This window comes from Panthera pardus, unplaced genomic scaffold (assembly GCF_024362965.1).
Source record: "Panthera pardus isolate Hobbes unplaced genomic scaffold, ASM2436296v1 HiC_scaffold_24, whole genome shotgun sequence".
Classification (NCBI taxonomy): domain Eukaryota; kingdom Metazoa; phylum Chordata; class Mammalia; order Carnivora; family Felidae; genus Panthera; species Panthera pardus.
Genome location: NW_026526810.1, coordinates 1,561,130 through 1,580,730, shown reverse-complemented (window position 1 = coordinate 1,580,730; position 19,601 = coordinate 1,561,130). Strand labels below are relative to the sequence as shown.

Sequence of the window (19,601 nt, the reverse complement as noted above, 5' to 3'; positions counted from 1 at the left end):
TATTTATTTTATTTAAAAATTTTTTTTAATGTTTATTCATTTTTTTGAGAGAGAGGGGTGGGGGGAGGGGCAGAGATGGGGAGACACAGAATCCAAGCAGGCTGCAGGCTCTGAGCTCTCAGCACAGAGCCCAGTGCAGAGCTTGAACTCCCAAACTGCAAGATCATGACCTGAGCCCGGATGCTCAGCTGACTGAGCCACCCAGGCACCCCTTTCATATGAACAGAAGTTCTTAATGGACTATATCTAATTTTAAATATTTCAATTTAGGTGTATTCCTTGTTTGAGTCCTCAAAAAAAACTGTATTTCAACTCCAAGGTTGTACGTGGTAGCCTATGTGGTTACCCCCAGGTAGCTGTATTATTTCATCTCTCATATTAAGATTTGCCACATGTGTAGAATTTATTTTTTAACATATTATGAGGTAGGGATATGCGTTTATTTTTATTTTCTACATTGTTTACACTGGACCATAAGTCTTCCAAGGCCATCATTTCCCCACTGTGCTACAGTATCAACTTCATCATAAGTCAAGCGACCATATATGGGAGTCCCTTTCTGGAATATCTGTTTTTCTCCACTGATTGATTTGTGTATTCTTTTATCAATAATACTGTGTACGAAATACTATAACTTCAAAATAAGTTTTGATATCTTTACATAATTTGTCCAGTTTTTTCATTTGTTGAGACTGCCTCAATCATTCTTGGCTCTTTGCACTTCTATTTTGGTTTGGGATTAGCTTGTAGGTTTCCACAAAATAAAAAAAAAAAAAAACAACACAAACCAAAACAAACTAAACCAAACCACACCAAACCAAAACACCTTCTGTGGGTTTTGACTGAGATTGAATTGGACCTGTATACATACATTCGCTGAGATGGAAAATTTTCATTTTTCTCAACAATGTGTCTTACACATCTTTAAAACTATTTTTATGAATTTGGTGCTTTGATGCTATTTTAAGTACTATTTTTAAAGACTTTCTTTTTAAATAATCTCTACACCCAATGTGAAGCTCTAAGTTACAACCCCGAGATCAAGAGTCGCATGTTCCACCGACTGAGCCAGCCAGGTGCCCCTTAGTGATATTTTTTCAAGCAGGCTTCATGCCCAGTGCAGAACCCAATGTGGGGCTTGAACTCGTGACCCTGAGATCAAGACCTGAGCTGAGATCAAGAGTCAGAGGCTTAAATGAATAAGCCATTCAGGCGCCCCAATACTATTTTTAAATTTAGATTTTTATACTGATAGTGTATGTAAGTGGACTTGACTCTTAGATATTGACATTCTAACCTGTGATTTTGTATGCACATACGGATTTTTGATATTCTACATTTTACAGTCTTTATGTAGGAAAATAAAGACACCGCTATTTACTCCTTTTAAATATTACACCTTTTATTTTTTTCTCTTAGATTTATTTTTCTCTTTTCTCCATTGTATCAAGTACAACTGATGGTCAACGCCAGGTCCATTTCTGATTTCAGGGAAGAAACATTTCATTAATTTCATTAAATTATACTACAGCATACAGGAACCTCATAGTGTCTGTTCATTATTATTTCAGAATTGTTACAAACAAGTGACTGCTGTGCCCATCCTACTCATCCTCTTTCAAACATGAGTGTTTATTGGGAGTAATGTTTCCTCACTCCACCATTGTATGTAGGTGGGTGGAAGGCGGATGATTGACCTTTTTAGTTCCTGGATCAGGAGGAGGCACGTATGGGGTCTGGAAACCATCATGGGAGTTCGTACTGAGGTCTGATACTGTGATAGGATGGGTGTTGAAGAAGTCTTCCTTGGGGAGAAGATGAGTATATTTTATATGTGGGAATAAATATTCAGATTAAGAATACAAATTATTGTAGCAGTCAACTTTTGTGGGATAATAAGTGCTCCAAAACTTAGTGTCTTAAACAAAAACTATGTGTTATTTCTAATGATACTGCATGAGAATCATCCAGGTAAACTGGGTGGTTCTTTGGGTCTTAGCCAGCATGGCCAGGGCTGGAAGTTCTCAAATGGATTTATTTACACTTCTAGTGGTGGCCTTTACCAATACAGCTCTTGCCAAAATCACCCAATGATCCTCATGTGACTGGTTCTGCTATGTAAACAGTATTCTACCTGAGAAAGTTGACACTTAAAAGATTTAAAAGGCCAGTATAACTGACCTAGATTTTCCCCTGCTTTGGCCATTGTAGGTCTTCTGTGATTTTCATGGCCACTCTCAAAAGAAGAATGTATTCCTTTATGGTTGTAGCATCAAGGAGACCTTGTGGCAAGCAGAGTCCACTATGGGCACATCTACTGTCTTGGAAGATGTCGGCTACAGGGTAAGTCACTGGGGAGAATGACACAAAACATTTTGTGTCCACATTCTTGCCTTTGAGACACACGCTCCACCCATTTTTCCCCCTAAATAAGCATTTTGATTATTTTAACTCTAGGGTTATAATACAAGCAGGTTGGAGGCATGTGTAACCCCTCTACACTTTTGATGCATAATGGCTGTACTACCTGGTGGCTCCGCTTTGTTTTCTATATGATATGATACAGTGCAAAGGGCATGAGAATCGGAGACAGGAAACCTCATTTTAATGCCTGGCTTTACAATTATTAACTGTGTGCCGAGGAGTCATTAACATCACCTCTCTGAACCACCATTTGTCACCTGGGAAGTGGGGACAGTGAAAATACTGCCTCTGTTTCATGTTTATGAGAGCAGCAAAATGATGCTGAATACAAAAGGATCTTAAATTAGTATGAAGGAATGCAAAAATGCAAGACATTAGACCATCCACGTGCCCTGTGTGAACATGCTCTGAAAAGCAGAGCAGTGATCCACTACTCCTATATAGTGGATATATTTTATAAGTAGCTAATTCTATTTTTTTTCTGGGTTCCAGTGGATAGAGCTCAACTCTTCCTCCACTGAACTAAAGAGGAAGCTAAGGAGGGGTAAAGAACAAAGGACTTCTTCCTGTCAGCATAAAGGGAATCAGAATAGAAGGAGATGAGGCAACATTGTCCAAACACAAAATAAAAACTGGCCTTTGTTTCAAATGTAAATGGAAAAAGAACAAAAATTATTGAATTCGAAGAACCTACAGTTCTCCTGTGTCTTTCTCCTTTACTTTCACATGGGACACTTCATTTCTGACACTTCTGGTCACCAGATATGTGGCGATTTCACCCCACCAGACACTTCTGAGACACCAACTGGGTGTGTTACAATTTAACCCTACCCAGAGACAGCGTCACATCCCTCAGGTTAAGGACTCATCCCACAAGACTGCTTCCTACTTCAGATGTCGATCACAAGGAGTCATTCCCGGGTTACCCACAACTTCTGTCTGACTTAGCTATGAGTTGGAGGGATCCATGATCTTCCCCCCTGCATTGAATTCAGTTATTTTCTAGAGTGGCTCACAGAACTCAGGGAAGCACTTAAACTTATATTTTCCAGTTTGTTAAAGGGTCTGATAAAGGACATGGATGTTAGCCAGATAGATAAGAGATACATAGGGTGAAGACTGGGAGGGTCCCACGTACAAGGTCTTCTGTTCCTGTGGAGTTAGGGGGAGGGTATCATCCTCTTGGTATGTGGATGTGTTCACCAAATTGGAAGCTTTCTGAACCCCATACTGTTGGGATTTTATGGAGACTTCTTAATGTAGTTGTGATCAATTATTAACTCATTTCCAGCCCCTCTCCCCACTCTAAAGGAGTGGGGATAGCCTGATCCAGGACCTCACCCAGAATCACCTCATTAGAACAAAAGATGCTTCTAATGCTCTTATCACTTAAGAATTTACAGGGGTTTTAGGAGCTCCATGTCAAGGACTGGGGATGAAGAACAAAAACATATTTTCTACGATAAGTCACAACATCACAATTATCATGGTACCTACCTCTTCCAAATTCTTTATTATTCTGGATATATGAATTTACTATAAAAAATAGCTTTATTCCCTGGGTTAATGAGTACTAAAAGAGATCAAAATCCACCAAACTACTATTTCACCTCAAAATAACTCCCCTTCTCCCTTAGTTTCTCTTCACTCTCTCCCTCCATGTCCTCTAGAAACATGAGTACTACTGATCGGTAGATAGTTCTCCAAAATGATTAGAGCAGAACCAACGAGTTATCTTTAGTTTCCTTTTACTCTAAGTCCCAACCACAATAAAGGGGATTTTGATACAGAATTGGAATCTGGAAGGAAGGAAGGAAGGAAGGTAGGATGGAAGGAAGGTAGGAAGGAAGGAAGGAAGGAAGGAAGGAAGGAAGGAAGGAAGGAAGGAAGGAAGGGACAGGAGAAAGGGCAGGAGACAGGGAGAAAGGGAGGGAGGAAGGAAGGAAAGAAATTAATTCTGGTACTGAGAAGTTCCACAACCAAAGTGAAAATTTCACTGGATGGGATCATTCAGCAGATATGTGATGGCAGGAGAATCAATCACTAAACTTGAAGGTCAATCCAAAATTACTAAGTTTAAATTATGGAGAAAAAAAAATTGAAGAAAATTCAGTAGCCTTAGAGATCTGCAGGATAGTATAAACAGCATAATACTGAATCGAATAATTAACCAGGAAAATATAATGAATGAAAGTGAATGTATATACTCCAATATATAAGCAAAAATTAACAGAATTGAGAGAAGAAATTTAAAAATCCAAAGATAATAGTTGGATATTTTAGTACTCTTTTCTCAGTAAGAAATAGAACAATCAAACAGAAAATTAGTAATTTTCTGATCTGATTGATACATATGTAACAATTCTCAAAAAAGAAAAATATACATTGTTTTTGAGTACACATCAAAATTATCCTAGGTAGACCATATGCTAGCCTATGAAGCAAGTCTCAGTATATTTTTAAAGCACTGAAACCATCCAGGTATGTTCACTTACCATGGCAGAATTAAATTATAAATCAACTTTTGTAAGATTCTAGGGTCTCTCGGGATATGAGGAAATCAAACAATATACTCCAAAATAACTCATGGGCCAAAGAAGAAATCAGAAGGGAAATTAGGATATGTCCTAAACTGAATAAAAACAGAAACACAGCATATCAAAATTTCTGGTATGCAACTAAACTAGTGCTTAGAGAAAAAGTTGGAGGCACCTGGGTGGCTCAGTTGGATAAGCATCTGACTTTGGCTCAGGTCATGATCTCACAGTCCGTGAGTTCAAGCCCCGCGTCCGGCTCTGTGCTGACAGCTCAGAGTCTGGAGACTGCTTCAGATTCTGTGTCTCCCTGTCTCTGCCTCTCCCCTGCTCATGCTCTATCTCTCTCTGTCTCAGAAATAAATAATAAAAACATTTAAAAAAATAAAAAAAATTAAAAGTTGCAGTTTTTTTTTAATGTTTATTTATTTTTGAGAGAGACAGAGTGTGAGCAGGGGAGGGGCAGAGAGAGAGAGGGAGACAGAATCTGAAGCAGGCTTCAGGCTCTGAGCTATCAGCACAGAGTGGGGCTCGAACTCACAAACCATGAAATCATGACCTGAGCCAAAGTGGGATGCTTAACTGACTGAGCCACTCAGTCGCCCCAAAAAGTTGTAGCTTTAAATGCTTATATTAGAAATGTGGAGTGATCTAAAATTGGTAATTTAATCTTTCACCTCTGGAACGAAGAAAAATAAGAACAAATCAAACTCAAGGCAAGAATAAGAAAAAAAAGAAAGAAAAACCCAAAATGGAAGTGAATGAAATAGAAAACATACAATGGGTAGAGGATCCATGAATACATGTTTGGTTTCTTGAATAGTCAACAAAATGATAATCCTTTAGTTAGACTCATGAAAGAAGACACAAGTTACCAAAATCAGGAATGAAAGGGGGCATCGCAACATACGTTCCAAAATGTAAAAGAGTATTAGTAACAATCACATGCCAAAAAATGGATAAATTTTTAGGACAGAAATTACCAAAACTAACTAAAGAAGACGTATAAAATCTGATAGGGCCTATTTTAAGTAAATAAGTTATATTACTGATTAAAAATCTCCGCACAAATAAAATATGGCCTCAATGGGTTTGTTGGTGACTTCTGTTAAACTCCTAAGATATAAATAGTAATAATTATTAACAAATTAGTTTTCAAAAATAGTGGAAAAAGACTTCTCAACTCGTTTTATGAGAGCTTTACTATTTTGACACCAAAGCCAGAAAAGATGTCACAAGGAAAGTCAACATCTGTCAACAAACACCTATCCAAAATCCTTCACAAAATATTAAGTCAAATCCAGAAGCATATAAAAATCATCATTCACTGTGATAATGTGGGGTTTAGCTCATGAATGCAAGGTTACCTCACCTTAAAAAATCAAATACTGTTCTATTCCCTGTAAATAAACAATGCAAAACTACATCATTATCTCAGTGATGTGGAGAAAAACATTTAAAAAAATTAAACATCCATTCAAAACAGAATCTCACAATGGACAAGGAATATAAAGGGAATTCTTCAACCTGAAATTGAGCATAAAAAAAAAAAAAGTCCTGTAGTTACCATCATGCCTAATGGTGAAAGATTAAATGCTTTTTCTGGAAGATCAGGAATAAGGCAAGAATATTTGCTCTCACCATTTCTGTTCAACATTTTACTATGTATTCTAACTAGTACAATAAGACAAGAATAGTAAAGAGAAGTGTGTGTGTGTGTGTGTGTGTATACACATATATATTTTTTTAATATATATATATTAATTTTAGTTTTTAAATTTACAGCCAAATTAGTGTATAGTGCAACAATGATTTCAGGAGTATATTCCTTAATACCCCTTGCCCATTTAGCCCATCCCCCCTCCAATAACCCCTCCCATAGCCCTCAGTTTGTTCTCCATATTTATGAGTCTCTTATGCTTTGTCTCACTGCCTGTTTTTATATTATTTTTGCTTCCTTTCCCTTACGTTCATCTGTTTTGTCTCTTTAAGTCCTCATATGAATGAAGTCATATGATTTTTGTCTTTCTCTGACTAATGTCACTTAGCATAATACCCTCCAGTTCCATCCACGTAGTTGCAAATGGCAATATTTCATTCTTTTTGATTGCCAAGTCACACTCCATTGTATATATATACCACATCTTCTTTATCCTTTCATCCATCAATGGACATTTGGGCTCTTTCCACACTTTGGCTATTGTTGATAGTGCTACTATAAACATTGGGGTGCATGTGTCCCTTCCAAACAGCACTCCTGTATCCCTTGGATAAATACCTAGTAGTGCAATTGGTGGGTCGTAGGGTAGTTCTATTTTTAGTTTTTTGAGGAACCGCCATACTATTTTCTAGAGTGACTGCACCAGCTTGTGTTCCTACCAACAATGCAAAAGAGATCCTCTTTCTCCACGTCTTTATCAACAACTGTTGTTGCCTGAGTTGTTAATGTTAGCCATTCTGACAGGTGTCAGGGGGTATCGCATTGTGGTTTTGATTTGTATTTCCCTGATGATGAGTGATGTTGAGCATTTTTTCACGTGTCAGTTGACCATCTGAATGTCTTCTTTGGAGAAGTATCTATTCATGTCCTTTGCCCATTTCTTCACTGGATTATTTGATTTTTGGGTGTTGAGTTTGATAAGTTCTTTATAAATTTGGAATACTAACCCTTTATCTGATATGTCATTTGCAAATATCTTCTCCCATTCTGTTGGTTGCCTTTTAGTTCTGCCATAAAGAGAAGTATATTGGGAAAAAAGAGGAACTGTTTTTACTCAAAGTATAGTATCATAGGTAGAATATTCTAAGAATTTTACAAAATAAGGTACTGGAGTTAATATGCAAGTTTAGCAAGGTAGCAAAATGCATGATCAATGATAAAATTCATCCTATTTCTATATACTAGCAATGAGTAATCCAGAGATGAAATTAAGGAAAAAATCCATTTGCAAAAGTTTCTAAAAGATTAAGTCAATTAGAAGTAAATTAAACAGGGGCGCCTGGGTAGCTCAGTCAGTTAGGTGTCTGACTCTTGATTTTGGTTCACATCATGATCTCACTGTTCATGAGTTCGAGCCCTGAGTCGGACTCTGTGCTGACAGTGTGGAGCCTGCTTGGTGTTCACTCTCTCCCTCTCTCACTACCCCTACATTACTTTCTCTGCCATCTCTCAAAAATAAATAAATAAACTTTAAAAGTTTAAAAACAGAAAGAAATTAAATAAAAAGTGCATTATGTGTACACTGAAAACCACAAAACATTGTTTAGAGGAATTAGAGGTGACCTGAACAAATGGAAAAGTGTACCACGTTCATGGATTGGAAAACTCAATGATCATCAGATGGCCACTCTCCCCAAATTTTTCTATAGAGTCAGTACATTTCCTATCAAAATCTTAGGAGGCTTTTTTGTTGATATTGAGAAGATAATCTTATGACTTATGTGGAAATACACAAGAGTATGAATAGCCAAAGAAACTTTAAAAGAGAAGAAAAAAGTTACAGGATTTACTCTACATGATTTGAAGACTTTAAATTTCAAAACTAAAAAGCTACAGTCATCATGAACGTCTGTTGTTGGCATCAGGATAGACCTACAGATCAGTAGAACAGAATAGAGGGAAAATAAATACACACAGAAATACTCACACATTTGTAGCAATTGATTTCCTGCAAAGATGCCAAAGCACTTCAGTACAGCAGGGAGGAAGGACAGACTGTCTATCAAACAGTGCTGAAACAATTGTGTAGCCACAAGGCAAAATATGAATTTAGATATTTACTTAACACCATACACAAAATGTAACTTAAAATAGATCATACACCTAAATGTAAGGACAAAACAATAAAACTTACAGAATGCAACCTACTAGAAAATCTTTGTATTTTGTCTGCTTTGATTAGTCAAAGCTATCTTCCATAGAACTCCACACAACACAAACTATAAAACAAAAAGTTGATAAATTGAGCTCTGTCAAACTTAAAGAATTTTACTCTTTAAAAGTCCCCTTATAAGTAAGTGGAAGACCAACCATACACTGGGAAAAATATTTGCCAATCATGTAACTGATAACAGACATATATCCAGAATGTGCAATTTTTTACAAGTCAATAATAAGAAAATAAACACACACATAAAAAACCCCCAAAATTGTTCTTGAATATGTCAACAAAAACAATGTATGCATGGTTAATATTAACAATATTATCATTCATCAGGTAATTGTAAATTAAAACGATAATGGGATAACACCACACAATCACTAGAATGGTTATAATAAAAAAGACAAAATATCAAGTGTTGGGGAAAGGTGTTTTAGAAACTGGAATCCTCATTTATTATTGGTGGAAGTGTAAAATGGTGTGGCCAATTTGGAAAACACTTTGACAGTTTCTTCAAAGTGAAGCACACCTTTAATGCACAGCCTAGCAACGCCATTCCTCTGTATCCACCCAAGAGAAGTGAAAACACTTGTCCACAAAAATGGACATACTTCTCATAGTATGTGGACTATGGACTTCTCATAGAAGTACCATTACACAATATCCCCAAACTGGTAACAATGCAGACATGTCCGCCAACTTGTGAATGGATACACAGAACATGGAATCTTCAGACAGAGTATGTTCATACAATGGAAACTTATCCACCAATGAAAAGGGGCAAACTACTGATGCATGCAACAACACACACTTAAAAAAGAAGTCAGAAACTAACACAAGATGTATGGCTTAATTTGTATGAAATTTCTGAAAAAGGCAAAAATTATAGTGTTAAAAAGCAGATCAGGGGTTGCCTAGGGCAGGACTGACTGGAAGTGAGCATGAAAGACATGTTTGTACGGTGATGAAAGTGTTCCCAAGCTGGACTGTGGTGAGGACTGCAAAATATATGCATTTCCTAGGGGTGCCTGGGTGGCTCAGTTGATTAAGCGTCTGACTTCGGCTCAGGTCATGATCTCGCAGTTGGTGAGTTTGAGCCCCGCATGGGGTTCTGTGCTGACACCTTGGAGCCTGGAGCCTGCCTCCAATTTTGTGTGTGTGTCTCTCTCTCTGCCCTTCCCCAGTTCATGCTCTGTCTCTCTCTCTCTCTCTCAAAAATAAATAAGCAATTAAAACTATATACATTTCCTAAAAATCATCAAACCGTTCACTTACTTCAATAAAGCTGATATCAATAACGTGTGTTATTAAAAGTAAAAATTTATTGGGGCACCTGGGTGGCTTAGTTGCTTGAGTGTCTGACTTCAGCTCAGGTCACGATTTCATGGTCCATGAGTTCGAGCCCAGCATCGGGCTCTGTGCTGTCAGTGTGGAGCCTGCTTGGGATTCTCTCTGTCCTTCTGTCTCTGCCCCTCCCCTCCTTATGTTCTCTCTCTCTTTCTCTTTCCCTGTCTCAAAATAAATAAACTTAAAATAAAAAAGAAGATGAAGAAATAGAATGACATGAATTCTGTGACAATTAAAACTTGAGCCTTAAAGAATTTTAACTGCCTATTGTGGATCACAGTGAACTGAGGAGAGGTGGATGGAATCAGTTCTTTGGCAGTCCTGCCTGGGAAGTGTCTCTTGTTAGTGACATTTCCTGGCCTTGGTCTTCCTCATAAATTTCCAGTTTTGAGGAGTGGCAAAGATAACAACTGTGGATACTACTTCTACAGTAATGAGCATGTGCCAGGCACTGTTCAAAGCACCCTGTATACATTCATTTAATCTTCCCAACTACTGCGTCTTCTAGAATGGTGCACGGCAATAGGATATGCTTAACCAATGTTTGTGAAATGAATAGGTACTTTTAATAGCATCCCATTTCATATATGAGGAAGGAGGTTGCAGAAATGCGGTAAAATGTCTAAAGGTCATATAGTTAGCAAGAGCTGGGATTAGGACCCAGGTGACTCAGCACCAGACCACACCTCAGATTCTGACCTTAGTGATTTTCTAAAGCATGTGTTCTGTGAGACAGAAACAAAAACCTGAGTCAAACTACTCTGCAGAATGAAGAGGGAATAAATCCTTGTTGGACACTTGGTAGGCAGGGATTATCTAAGTTAAGAGAAGGGAAATATACAAGGTAAAGAGAGGTTTTAAAAGCTGGTTTTGTTTTTTTTTCCCAATCATGGAAGTTTGAATATTGGAGCAGAGTGACCCTTCCTTTCCTCTAAACCTCTGAAGAGCATAGTAACAACACTGCATGGTTACTGAGGCTTCTCTTGACTTTACTGCTTCACTCAAGGTAGAAGCTGTTCTTACCCCTCCCCCTTCTGTGATGACAAAAATGAGGGTTAGCGGACTCAAATGACCTTCTCCATGTCAAATCGTGTAGTGTGAATCCAGAATTCATACTTTTGACTCCTTGTCCCAGCTATGCCCTTGCCACATGCTTAAGTCAGAGAAAAGAGAAGACGTCTGAGTTCCGTAGAGGTGATCATGGGGAACCGGCACCCCACAGAGGGCTTCTCCCTGGAAATGAGCTGGGAGCTAGGAACTGTCTAGTGGGTTCATAGTCAGCATATCTTTGAAAGTTCTATCTTCTGTGAATTTGGGAAACCAGGCAGGACTTGGAAGAGTCAGCAGAAAGCAGATGAATTGAAATGCAGCTCAAGCTTTTACAATGTTCCCCCAAACCAGAATTAATGATTCAGGACCACCTCTTCCCCCATCAGCTGAGGTGCTCTAGACCCAGCTGCTCTAAGACAAATGGGATTCAGTGTCTATGGGGATGCAGAATACTCATTCTCAGGGCTGTTTCTTGTCTAGTCTTTAAGTCCCTGCTAGGTTTGTGTTGAGACCATGCTAAATGCCAGCTCCTGGACCATGCTGTGTATGTATATTATGTCATTCGTTCCTTGTATTTCTTTACGTGCCTATGGAATTATAATACCTACTGAAGAAGTTCTGTCCTACAGTGGTTACACTAAGCTCATGTGATCTGAATTAGGATATCTGAGTTGACATTCTGGATTTGTCCTTACTAGCTGTGTGACCATTGAAAAGTTACTCATCCAGCTTCTATGTTATGAGATAATAACAGAATTTATGTCAAAGACTCATGATGATTAATTGAACTAATGCATGTAAAATACATAGCAAGTGTTGAGTGAAAAGGCAGCTATTATAATTTTCTTTTTTTTTTTTAATATGAAATTTTTTGTCAAATTGGTTTCCATACAACACCCAGTGCTCATCCCAACAGGTGCCTTCCTCAATACCCATCACCCCCCTCCTCTCCCTCCCGCCCCCATCAACCCTCAGATTGTTCTCAGTTTTTAAGATTCTCTAGTGTTATGTATGCTAAGTGAAATAAATCATACACAGAAAGACAGATACCATATGTTTTCACTCTTAGGTGGATCCTGAGAAACTTAACAGAAGACCATGGGGAAGGGGAAGGGAGAAAAAGGGGAAAAAAAGCAAAAATAAAGAAAAAAAAAGTTAGAGAGGGAGGGAGCCAAACCAAAACAAACTATTATAATTTTCAACTTTTGGAAACCGAGATTAAGTTTAAGGGCACAGAGCAAGTGGGAGAAAAAGAGTTGAAGGTCCCAAGTCTTTTTCCATTGGAGCTGGGAGATCCCTTGGAGCATCACAATAAGGGTCCACTGGCTCCATTCACATGCAGTGTTTATCTATATCTTAATTCATTTACAAAACAAAACAAGACAATCTCCAAATACTAACGCTATAATTATCTTCATTTCTCTGACATAGATCTATTTGTGTGAGATCAAAAGGGAAATGGGTTCAGGACTTTATTACCAATGCTGTAGTAGTTTTGGAGTCCATTATTTAATGGCTAAACTCTTGCTGTGGATATGTAACAGACATGCTCCAACTGCATCTTGTAAACCCCTTATTCTCCAGGCTCCAACAAAGGGAGCATAGCTTGTAAAGCTTTCTGAGATACATGCCATTAAGTGGAACATGTGGTCATTTGGGTATGGGCTATATGAGCTAAGAAAACCAGGTTCACTTAAGTAAGAAAAAAGAGATCATTTAAATAATGTCCAATTAACCTTTTTATAGCAAGGTAAAATATTGATAAATTGAGACCATTTTCAGTCATTTTAGTTGCTATGTATATGTCATAAATATTTTATGTAATACATAAAACAAAATAGTTTACATAGCATATAAATAATATATATATATAGTGTATGTATGTATAAATATAGTGTGTGTGTGTGTGTGTGTGTGCGTGCACGCATGTGTGTGTGTGAGATATATTTAAGCAGTCCCCTAAGGGTCTGGACTAGCAGATTCTATTTATTTCAGCAAATAATTATGGAGTGCCCCCTATGAGCCACCCAGCTTGGTGTGCAGAGATTTTCCTGTGAACAAGACACAGACCTGCCCTTATGGAACTTCTGAGCTGCAGAGGAGATAGAAAATAAACAGCTAATTACATGAAAATTAATTTTACGGTGATTACGATGACACTTTGAAGGAGAAAAATGGGGTGAAGGAATCACTGGGAGAGAGGGACAAAAGTGGGTAGATGAAATCAATTAGGGGACAATTATAGAAACTCAAGTGAGGACATAACAGCTCATTTCCCTTGTCCAAATGATGCTGTAGGTCTGCAGGCTATGTTGGGAACTTAACGATCATACTAAATTATATGAATAATTATGTTAACATATACATATATCATAGGTAATTTATAATATAATTAATACTTGTATTAATCTTTATATTAATGTGATTAAGTTATGTTAAGCATGGGGACAGTAAGAACCCAGGTTATTAAGAGATTTGCTCAGTGTTCTAGAAATTAAAAAAAAATTGCATTTCTTTAAAAGTACTTTTAATTTGTATTCTCATTCTGAGGAAAGAACACTTCCTTCTCCTTGCAATTTGTCCAAAGCCTGAAGTTTCACTGTTTGTTATCTAATATGCATAATTTTGTACTATGTGCTAGTATTCTGTCAGCAGTGAAGTAAAGAACCCTTCTTGTTAATGGCACAAAAGTTTGGGACTATCTAGGCTCAGGATTTCTGCTAACCCAAGGACCTGGTGTGCTATGAATTCTTGAGTCATCGTCCTCGAAGCGGGGAGGTCTGGTGACTAGAAGCCCCCTTTCTGTCAATCAGAGAGTGGCAAGGATCTACATACAGATGCTTTCTAACCATAGATTAAGTTGTCTCACCTAAAGCTTTTCCACCCTAGGAAACAGTGGTATATAAGAACTCAGAGAGGATGGATTTAGTTTTATAACTGGTCCAGCCTCAGATTTATGAGATTTACAAGATGGGACTAGCAAGTTCATTTTGGCAGTCGTACTATTTTAGGAAACTTTATATGTGACCTTCAGCGATCATCAATGATTTGAATATCTGGGATAAGTCAGAAGTCCTTAGTTTGACTCTTGGAGCTAGAAAACCATGAGACTGGGTGGAGTCACTCTCTAAATTTCAGTCCGTATGAAATCTGTGTCTTTCCATGGAGCTCAACACAGCGATGTGTGAGGCTGAATGTATACATGTACAACATCGGTCCACAGTGATGGAGAGACATGGAACTGGGAGATCATGGTCTTTCGAGTAGGCCGGATTGACATTTGGATCCCATTCCAACCACTTTGTAGTTGGACTTATGCTATTTCTTTCTTACTTTTCTAAGTCTCAGATTCCTCATTTGAGAGCACAAAACAACAAACCCTTGATATCCATTCCTTAGGGTTGATAGAAGATTGCAGGAGCATATATTAAGTGTTTGATATATTGATATGCTTAATAAATGTTGGGACATTATTTTTTATGATGCATATCCCTAATTCATCATGATTTTATTTTTTTTTGTTGTAGACTCTTCCCAAAATCCTTGATAAGCTAGCTCCAGCATTCACGATGAGCAGCTGCAGTTTCCTTGTGGAGAAATCCCGAGCCTCCACAGCCCGGGTGGTGGTGTGGAGAGAGATGGGGGTGTCCAGAAGCTACACAATGGAGAGCAGCTTCTGTGGCTGCAACCAGGGGCCCTATCAGGTATGTGAGGCTCTGGCATATGCATACTTTCTGTCCAGCAGCTATGTACTGTAATGGGGGCACTGTTAAAGACCTCTCAGTTCTTCTTTCTCTCCTGAACGTGCAAGAAGTCTCCAGGTAGTCTGGCCTCGCTACCTGATCTTGCAGAACTAATCAATGATTGCATTCACTGGCAGCACAATCTGTGTTTATCCTGGAAGCAATTTGTACGTGCCCGTTGGTTTGGTTTCTCAATCATGTGCCCTGGCCAGCAAGTGGCAGGGAGCCTCCCTCAGACATGCACCCCCAGCTTTTATGGAACCTCGGCCTGGCGCTGTTATATGCATGGGGATCTCTTGTTACCTTTTGCACAACTCGACTGGTTCCCCTTGCATCATAAAGGGTGTAGGTTGGTGCATAGATATTGCCCTTTACATCCGTGTATTGCGTGCCTCTATCTTATGTGATTATCTAAATCAGCAGCTCTCTGTTGCCCTGCTATCACCAGAGCACACAGAAGTGTGTTCATGACATGTATCTCCCCAACATGAGTGGATCTGGGACTCATGCTCCAGTGTCAAGGGAAAGGCTCGTATAAATCACATTTTTTTTTCTACAGCTCTGTTAACTGCATGAGCAGCTGGATAGCTACTAAGTCAGCCTGCTTTAGCTGCTCTTCCCTGTCCCCACTAGAGGAGCATAAATAAGGGACATTGTGACAATGCCATGGTAGTAGATTCTTTTAAATTTGTTAGACAAGCTGACAGTCTTCTATTCAATCCCAAGGATACCTGGACCTTACCAACATTAAAGCTCATTACATTGGCTTTGATATTATCCTGGAACAGCCAGGAAGCACTTGGCACCTGCATGGTCCTGTGCTTGTGGAAATCTGGTAGCTCTTAGGGAAGACAGGGAGTGACAGGTGATGAATATTAACTAACTGCTCACCTGGCCAAAGACTTTTTTCTTTTTTGACACAGGGCTACTGAACCACCCGTTCTAACCTATTAATTCTGTTAAATAGCCAATCAGTCCAAACAGTTGCTCAAAATAAATTGTTCAGTTATTGAATTAATAAATTATTAGATTGAATTAATCCAGTTTACCCAAATTAATGTCGATGTAGAATAAGAAGAGTGAGATCATTGGAGGGGCATGGGATTAGGCATCACAAGACCTCACTTTTCCACTTATCAGCAGTGTTGCAAGCTACATACCTCTATGAACCTGTGTATGTTTCATATATCGAGTGTTAATATTCATAAGGATTCCTTTCCTCCCTACTGCACAAGAGTTTTTGTAAAAAGCCAAAAGAGAATGTAGACAGGAGTGCATTTGAAGGTTGTATCATCAGGAATATGTTCAGTCCCTTGGCATTCAAAACCTGTATGATTGGGAAAAATAAGCCTGGAGTATTATTGACTCTAAGGACTTAAGGATATAGACTTGTATCCTTCTAGTTGTGTGCCCTTTGATGGATAGGGGCGAGACACTTATTTAAAGGAGGACTCCATGCATCCTTCACAGATCTATTGGAGTGGTGACTTTCATTGACTTTGTTTCTCCACGTAGCAATTCAGGCTAACAGCTTCCAGTCAGATAAGTATCAGTGCCATTCATGATAAATCAACTAGAAACTCAAACCTCTGGAGTTGCTGTTTGAGAACTAGATGACTCAGACATTCAGGCCCCTACCAACACTCCATCTTCTGTGTAACAAACACATGGGCTGTTACAAATGACATGGAATGACAGAGGCTTGCCCAATGGGGTGGCTTTCACATACCAGCTCAGCATTTCCTCTGTGAAACTGTCCACGTGACCTTTGCATGAGATCTTTGTAAGAAAGGATGGAGAAGGAATTGGCTAGAGGAAGCCCTAATGGTGCCAGACCTGGTTTTGCTTTAACAATCCCATCCTCTATATGAAACACCTCTCCGAATGGATTGGTTTTCTCCTTCCCTTTGTTTTTCTGTCCTTACAAATGCTGTTGAATAACTGAGCAAAATTGCAGACAGTGAGTAAGAGGATGATGAATAATTTTACAAAGGGGTAGGGGGAACACCCCAAGGGAAGGAAGCCAGCCCAGAATTGGGAGTTTTGGTGATTTTTGTTTGAGGTATATAATGCAGTCTATGAGCTATAAAGCAGTGTAGAAATTTCCATCCTGAACATATTGCAAATGATTTTTGTACATTGAGAAGCTCAGTCCCAGTTGAGTCCTGAGGTTATTATTTTAAGGTCATCTTTCCATTTTTTGTTTAGCATTACCATTTATCCAAAAGATGGAGGGTACTTAAATACACCCATGAGGGGCATTCCTTCCTTCCTTCATAAGAATATCAATATTTTTGCAGTTTCTCTGGTTAATGCAGCTTTAAAGTAGTTCCAATCATTTCTCCCCCAGCACACTAAGTACCTGATTTGTTAGTATGGAAATGAAATATCATTTCTTACAATGACATTTATGTTGGAACGGCATTAAAGAACATAAGCTATTACCTTCAAATAATTATTACTAATATGATATTTTCTCTTCTATTTTCCAATCTATAGTTGGTTAATTAAAAAAAAAAAGAATTCTCTTGCTTTTGTGTCTTTGGAATATAGTCTCTACTGCTAGGTTATACATTTAGATCTATAATCTCTGAGTCTCACCGACTGAGTGATTTACTTTATCTATTAGGGACTGGTCCAAAACTATTGAGGCTATGGAGGGGAAAAGCCAAAATGGAATCAGGCATACTCTCGGGGCTCATGTTTTAGAGGTGTCCAGTCTGTGTGGATAGCTGTGTATTTCACACCTAGCATTTGCAGCCTGGGGTCACATACATGGTGTGTTTGCACATTCAAAGACATTTGCCTGGGCCCCATTGGCTGCTTGTAACTTAGGACAGTGTGAGCACTGCCACCCAAGCAGGCTGTCCACGTGCCCTTTGGCAATGCTGCTGACTTGTGGGCAAAACGGGTCTTTGTCAGAGGAAGGACAGAGTGAGCACCTGAGGTCTGAAGAGTAACTCAACTGATATTTAAATCCCCTCACTTCACACTACAGCAATCCATTTGCTATGCCACCAACAGAAAGATTTTCCAGTAACCCAAACCTATTCAAGTCACAGTGTTGCCCATAATCCTTCATTGTGTTCAGAGCAAGTCCAGCTCCTTATCATGCCAGGTAAGGCCTTGTACAACCTAATTCATTTGTGTAATGCTCAATCCTTTGTTTAGCATAGAGTACATGTTGAATATGTGTGATGATTGGCAAATGAATGGAAAAATAAGTGAACAAATGGATGGCGATTTCCATGTAGAGTCAGATGATTATCCTCTCTGTCCATAGATCACTAGAAAAAGAGAAGGAATTGCCATGGTCACGTGTGACTAGAAGCCACTTTCAAATGAAGATTTTAATTTTTTAATTTTTTAAAGTTTATTCATTAATTGAGAGAGAGAGAAAGAGTGAGATGAACAGAGAGAATTCCAAGCAGGCTCCATGCTGTCAACACAAAGCCTATTGCAGGCCTTGATCCCAAGAACTGTGAGACCATGACCTGAGCCAAAATCAAGAGTTGGATGCTTAACCAATGGAGCCACCCAGGCGCCCCAGAAATGGAGATTTTTAGAGTCATTGAAATGGATAGTAATGGAAAATGTGTGGGTGAGAGAGAGAAATGTGTAAGAATGCAATGTTGAGTCCTCTCGAATCTGTCACTATACACATGATTTGAGAGCACCTAATGGATTCTTTCTCAGAGTAAGGAGATTCTAATCCAGGTGCACTCTCACATGGCCACATTCTAATAAAAAATGATGATTCAATGGAAGGACTTCCACCAGTATACAGGGGGGATGCTGCAATGCACCTGCCAGATCCCCTTTCGGACCAAGGTCCTCATTTTCCTGGCTGCTCACAGCTGTGTTCATCACCAGAAATTGTCTGCAGCTGATAGAAGTAGCCTTGATCAAAGCTTTGGCTTCTTAGTGTGAGCAGCCTGCATCCAATAGCTGTTCTGAGTGTGGGTACAAAGGCCTGGCCTCGTAGCCCCAGTTGGGAACACTCCAAAGGGCCATTTCAGCTCCAGAACTCTCTGTAGGATTGGCCGGGGCCTCTGTCACAATTGCACTGTGATTCAGCTTCCCACTCTGACCACTTCTGCTTTTTTTGCCACTCACAGGTGTTGTGCTGGTGAGTGCTCCCCAAAAGTCCTTCTGCAAAACAACTTACTACTGTATTTCAAACAAACAAACAAACAAACAAAAACCCTGAGATCACGAAACAAAAACATTGCAACTAAGTGCTTGGCTATTGAAGATGGCTTGAGAGGGATGAACTTCATATGAAAAATTAAGTCATCTCACTTGGCTTGCAGGGCTCCCAGTGTCCTCCAGTTCATACTCTGCATCGTTAGCTGTTTCAGGACGTAACCCCACACGGATTGGGAGACCGCAGCTCAGTGCAGGGACTCTTGCACTGCTGCTCTACCTCCATTGTGGTCCAGAAGGGATGCTGGGTGTATTAGTTTCCTGTGGCTGCCATCCCGAATCTCCATACATTTGGTGGCTTAAAACCATAAATTTATTCTTGCACAGCGTTGGAGACTAGAAGCCTGAAATCAAGGTGCCGACGATACTATGTTCTCTCTAAAGCTCCGGAGGAGACTCTGTCCCATGCCTTTCTT

General features: G+C 39.1%; 1 protein-coding gene across 2 annotated transcripts in view; it reads left to right on the top strand.

The window, feature by feature from the left end:
- AGBL1 (AGBL carboxypeptidase 1) overlaps nt 1–19,601 on the top strand; it is an 832,432-nt gene that overhangs the window by 414,577 nt on the left and 398,254 nt on the right. For both annotated transcript variants that reach the window (XM_053888750.1, XM_019460194.2), the window contains exons 20-21: nt 2,212–2,343; nt 14,764–14,940. In XM_053888750.1, coding sequence (XP_053744725.1) covers nt 2,212–2,343; nt 14,764–14,940 — 309 coding nt within the window. The remainder of the gene's footprint in view (nt 1–2,211; nt 2,344–14,763; nt 14,941–19,601) is intronic.